Below are 6,080 nucleotides of genomic sequence, written 5' to 3'. Positions count from 1 at the left end.
TCCTCCTGGACCGGGGCACGAACCCGTGTCCCCTGCATCGGCAGGCGGACTCTCAACCACCGCGCCACCAGGGAAGCCTACCACTTATATGTTTGAAATATTAAATGTTTTTCTGAGTATGTGGGGTATTTGAAAAAAATACTCAGAACATCCTAATATTTTTCCAACACCCAGTAAAAATGTGAAACTAAATAATGAAAGCTCTGATTATTAAATATAGGAAAAAACATTAATTCACTTCATAGTCAAAGATTTGAAAAAACACTGAGAAGTGTAATGAATTTAAAAGTTGAGGGACTTGCCTGGTGGCACAGTGGTTAAGAATCCGCCTGCCAGTGCAGGGGACATGGGTTCCATCTCTGGTCTGGGAAGATCCCACATGCTGTGGAGTAACCGAGCCCGTGCGCCGCAAGTACTAAGCCTGTGCTCTAGAGCCCGTGAGCCACAACTCCTGAAGCCCGTGCTCCGCAACAAGACAAGGCACTGCAATGAGAAGCCCGCGCACCTCAACAAAGAGTAGCCCCCGCTCGCCGCAATTGGAGAAAGCTCGTGCGCAGGAATGAAGACCCAACGCAGCCAAAAAGAAAAAAAGTTATAAAAGTTGGAATAGACTGTCAGTTTTAAACCTTTAGTAATAGAATGCTGCAGTCTCACTTGAACATGAATTCTAGAGTAATAAGTATTAAGTTTTGGGGTTTTATTGGTCATAACTTGGGGGTCTTTTCTAATAATTCTGTGTTCTAAATAGAAAATTATTTGTTAAAGTAGGTATCCCTTTTTTGTTTGTTTTCCTCTCTACAGAGAGTAAGAGTTACTGTCAGAGAACAGTCTATGAAGTGGTCCTTGAAGGTGTGTCAGATTGCTTTATAGGTTATGTTTCAGAAACAGAGAAACTGCTAAATAAGTCAAGATTATTATATTTTAAGTGTGTTTTCCATTCATTTCTCAAAATTGCCTGGCTCAGTTTTTCCCAGAGAATTAAAAATGCCTTACTCCTATGTATAAATTAACTGACTTTTCCCAGCAAACATGTTGGTGAAGAAAAGACAGCATTTGCTTTTTTCTATCTGCAAGTAGTTCCTCAAAAATTTAGACCTTTTGAGAATGTTTGAAATCTCTTAAGCATAAGTAAGAATTCAAACTGGGAAAAGAGCCTCCCAGTCTTGGCAGAGATATGAATTTAGTTTATGTGAAATCTAACACTTTAGAAAATTTCCAATGTAATTTTGTTGTTGTTGTTGTTCTGGAACATAATGGTTTTTTGGTACAACTTTGTGTATCTTTTGAATGTTGTAATGACACAGCAGATGAGGCAACCATAAAATATGACCACAAGTTATACATACATGGTTTTAAAAGTTAAATAATTTAGAAGGATTTGCCATGACTAGCATCTTCTCCCCTTCCCACCTTCTTTCTTCTTCCACTGGTGTCAGCCACTTTTAACTTTGTTTCAAAACTGCTAGTGATAACTAGTAATACTTTCTATCTCTTAAGACATCTATGTTTTACTTCTTTTTTTAAAGATAACGTTAGACATCTGTTGACTTACTCTAATGTAAGTGAACTAAATATTCCGTTTATAACTCTTGCCCCCTAAAGTTGTCACGATTTTTGTTGCACTGTTAACCAGTTGATCTTAATGACTTCTTAAATAATATACTTAAACCTGTATTTCTTATTCCATCAACCATACGAAACTCTAGATCCTTCATTTTGTAAACTGAGGATAGTGACACCCACATCCTTCCTTGGAAAAACTGAAAGTAAGTTAAAACATGGAGTTGCGTGAATAGAAATATTCACTAAATTCAGTGTCTGAAAACTCATGCTAAACTACATGAGAAAAGCTTGTTATAGATATGAAGCAAATCAGAACATAGCATAATTCATTTACTGGACAGGTACTGAATAGCCTTCTTTAAGTGGCTCAGGAATTATGTCATTGGAACTATAGAGAAGTAATATAAGAGACAGCACACCACTTGGACTCTGCTGAATCAAGCGAGTGTAAATGCTATTTACCTAGTGTTCAATTTCCAGAATTAACCTCTCTCCAAAGGACAGAAAATTTAATTATGGGTCTAGAATAGAGCATATATTTATTTACTTTTATTATTTGTGCCCCCCATCCTGCAAATTGCTTTTACATAATTCACAGTACCTAATAAATTTTAAATCGTGTCCTGGGGCACACATGCATATATGCAAATGGAAGCAAGTACTTCACTGCACAATACCCTTATTACAAACAGTAATTACTAGAATATATACACTCTGTTTTCTGTTCTAATTCTTGGGGGAAAAAAGTTGTAGTTGCAACCAACTAAATTTATTTCACGATCAGGGTGGAAGTATGAACTAAGGTATAAGATTATTGCATCTTTTCAGCAGATAAAGTGAAAAATAAGCCTATAAATTTTTTTTTCTTTTTTTACAGGACCTTGGCTCTCTGGATTATCAGGAGCTTGTAGTTGACATTGAGTCCAGGCTGAGGATGGAAGGTGTTGAACTTAAGGAAGAATGGCAAGATGAAGATTTTCCAATGTGAGCAATGCTTTTAAATGAAAACAGATAAACAAAACTTCACAGTTTCTTTATTGAGATGTCACTTACTACAGGGGTCCCCAACCCCCAGGCCACGGACCACTACCGGTCTGTGGCCTGTTAGGAACCCGGCCGCACAGCAGGAGATGAGCGGAGGGCGAGTGAGTGAAGCTTCATCTGCTGCTTCGCTGCCGCTCCATCGCTCGCATTCCCTCCTGAACCATCCCCCCACTGCCCCTCTGTCTGTGGAAGAATTGTCTTCCACGAAACCGGTCCCTGGTGCTGAAACGGTTGGGGACTGCTGACTTACTAAATGAATATTGGGCTTCTTAAAGAAACCCAGTGTTGCAAAGTATTCATTTAATACTAGTAATAGAGTCTGAGGGGTTTCTAGGGGAAGATGGTCTTTAGAAGTCTATAGGAATTGTTAAGTTTTATGCTTTTATTTTAAGAAAAAGCTTGTTAAGTAAACAAGGAAAAGTTTTCTAGATTATCTGGCGAGGTACCTTGACATATTTGATTTGTGTTTACAATTGTATTGGCACGAGTTGGGTTAAGAGAAAAAGAGCAAAGGCAGACTTTAAGTGATGCTTCCATGCCATCTTGGTCAGAAGACCATCCCAGTGCATAAGAAGGTTCCTTAGCAGTTGGAATATGGACAGCTGGTGAGAATACTGAGTCATTGCATAGCATAGCATGATAATAGTAATAAAGAAATGCAGAGCTCAAAATATGTATTCATCATTGCCATATTCCCATTGTGAGTGACAGTTCAGCTTCATTATACATTGTATCATGCATCATATTAAATTCATGCATTTGAAATATATTTGTTTTGTAGATTAATGATTTTTTAATTTGTTTTGTAGTTGTATTTAAGAGCAGTTACATAAGGAATATATATCTACTTTTACGTGTTGCTTATGTAAATATGTAAGTCAATTCAGACAGTCTGAAAATTTTCTTTAACAGTGGTTTGTAAATTACTAAACCTTAAGAAACATTGGTTTATTCAGTTTTCCACATAATTGTTTCTGTAAGCTATTTTAATAGATCTTTGAACTTGAAAAAAAATTTTTTTTAATTTCTGGGTTGAAAATTGTGTCTGTGTGTTCTAGACCTTTACCGGAAGATGATAGTATTGAAGCAGATATTTTAGCTGTAACTGGACGAGAGAGTCAGCCCGGTAAGAACTTGACACTTAGTGATAGACTTTAACTGTGCTATTTTTTGAACACATTTCTTTGTCAAGATTAAAAATATACTCAGTTTTTGTTCCATCATAGGGTGCCAAAGGGTAATTTGAATGTTTAGGAAAGCATTTTTGGATTGCTTTGGAATACTTTTCAGAAACATGCCTTTGGGTTTTAGAAATTTCAACCATAAAGGGGTGAGAGGAGATCGTTTTTAATAGTAAAAGGTGACTATAAGGTCTGCTTCTGTTATTTAAAAAGGCATATCCTCACTGGGATGTGTCATCTTGCTGTGATACAGAAGCAATAGTGATCAAAATCCAAAGTTTGTAAATAAGTGCTTTGGAATTGTGTTTAATTAATGTTATTTTCCCAAGAATAAAGTGATGAAAGTTTTTCTCTTATTCAGTTTATACATCTAAGCATTTTTTCTAAATATATTTTTCACTTTTTTTTTTTTTTTTTTTTTTTTTTTACCCATTCCAGGCTCACTAGAAGTTAATGGCAATAAAGTGAGAAAGAAACTAATGGCTCCTGACATTAGCCTAACCCTGGATCCTAGTGATGGCTCTGTGTTGTCAGATGATTTGGATGAAAGTGGGGAGATTGACTTAGATGACTTAGATACACCATCGGAGGACAGTAATGAATTTGAGTGGGAAGGTAAGTGTTTCATTATTTTTCCCTGACCTTTATTAATGAATGTTCGTGTTTATATACATACATAGTGGCATTTTCATGTTAGGATAATTGGAAAAACTTAAAACTTGATCATGAAACCAGCTAAGGGATTTTTTTGAAAAAATCAATGGCTAAGACATTTTGTTGAAATGTTATACTTTCTAAAGTTCATATATTTGTTGCAAATATATGAAATTCGGCTAAACACCGAATATGATGGCTTTCAAAACTGTTTATAGTAGATTACACGTGTGGCTCTATTTTTTTCTTAATTGCCCAATGCTGTAAACTTATGTTTTCCATGTTGCTCGATAATTATGGCATGTTCTTTTATTCAGTAGATAACTAAGAAGAAAAGCTTTGAAGAAATATATGCTTTAGGGAATGTGCTAAAAGTAGTTAAGAATTTGCAGAGAGGGAGTTCTGAAGGGAGTGGTTTTTTTTGAGGGTGATTTTTTTTTTTTTTTTAAATAGGTTTGCCTGATAGTGCTGCACTTTGTAAACAACTACCTTGAATTAATGTATTCTCCTAGCCTCCACCCTTATATTCTTTATCATTAGTTATTTGGAATTGAAAGGAATTGGCATGTGTTTTGCTTTGCATGTTTTCTTTAATTAGATAATTGCTTCTACAGTATCTTTATAGTTGTTAATAATTTATATATGTTTAGTTCACCTTTAAAGTGATTTTTATTTCAAAGCAGTGTTTATCACTAGGTATGTTATCTGCAGTAAAGAGTAAGATCCTTAATGTGCTGTTATCTTTTGTTCCTTTTTTCTTCCCTGTTTCACTGGTTCAATATGCAATCCGGTAATAAGCAATATTTTATAAAGATACTGAAATAGTTTTCTGCCTATGTGTTTTGTCTCTTCTTTCTTTAATGCTGCTGTAGTCATTTCCTGGAAGGATATTTTCCGTTAACAGCTTTGTCTTGGAAACAAACAACTAACATACAGTAGGTTTCCCCTTCCCCCATCTTTTGGTAAGGACTGTGATACTAAAATTTCGAAAATCATTGCTTCATTAAAAATCAGCTAAAGTGCAATCTTAAAATGTAAATTATACCTAATCATCGGTGCTTGTGCTTTGACTAATGTCAATTTAAAATAGACTTTTGCATGTACACTTCAGAATATTATCAGTAATTTTCTGCTTTATAAGACTGATCAAATGAGAAATAATCATTGACTCGTTAACCACTTTCTATCTGATATTATAATGTTTGGGGAATAATTTATGTGCTCAACAACAAAAAACATTGGCTCCCAGATAGTTGCTTTAAGTAACGTATAGTGGTAACTGTCTGTCAAGGACAGTGTTGTAAATAGAATCTGGAAAGGCATTGTAGGGCCAGTGTACTAAGATTTTGATGGCTGTATGAATTATCGTTTCTGAATTTGCGGATGTACGTTGTACTGCGATTAGGTCCTTTCTGAATTAAGCAATTCAAAAAAAGGTAAAGGACCGTGATTTCCCAAAACAAAATGGCCTTATATCAAGAATAAGCCTTTTCCTCTATTACGGAAGAAATATTTAAAATTCCACACACAGGGAACTCTGCTCAGTATTATGTAACAACCTAAATGGGAAAAGAATTTGAAAAAGAATAGATACATGTATATGTATAACTGAATCACTTTGCTGTACACCTGAAACTA

At 35.3% G+C, this 6,080-nt stretch overlaps 1 protein-coding gene across 1 annotated transcript in view; it reads left to right on the top strand.

Annotated features, from left to right (window-relative positions):
- Nucleotides 1–4,936, top strand: part of LOC129392549 (protein prune homolog 2-like) — a 10,868-nt gene extending 5,932 nt beyond the window's left edge. Inside the window, exons 3-6 of the mRNA XM_055088461.1 lie at nucleotides 2,441–2,547; nucleotides 3,666–3,733; nucleotides 4,227–4,403; nucleotides 4,896–4,936. Of these exons, the coding sequence (XP_054944436.1) occupies nucleotides 2,441–2,547; nucleotides 3,666–3,733; nucleotides 4,227–4,403; nucleotides 4,896–4,936 (393 nt within the window). The remainder of the gene's footprint in view (nucleotides 1–2,440; nucleotides 2,548–3,665; nucleotides 3,734–4,226; nucleotides 4,404–4,895) is intronic.
- Nucleotides 4,937–6,080: the final 1,144 nt, after the last annotated feature.

The sequence above is a fragment of the Physeter macrocephalus genome, chromosome 11 (genome assembly GCF_002837175.3).
Source record: "Physeter macrocephalus isolate SW-GA chromosome 11, ASM283717v5, whole genome shotgun sequence".
Taxonomy (NCBI): domain Eukaryota; kingdom Metazoa; phylum Chordata; class Mammalia; order Artiodactyla; family Physeteridae; genus Physeter; species Physeter macrocephalus.
This window is presented reverse-complemented; position numbering and strand designations above follow the sequence as displayed.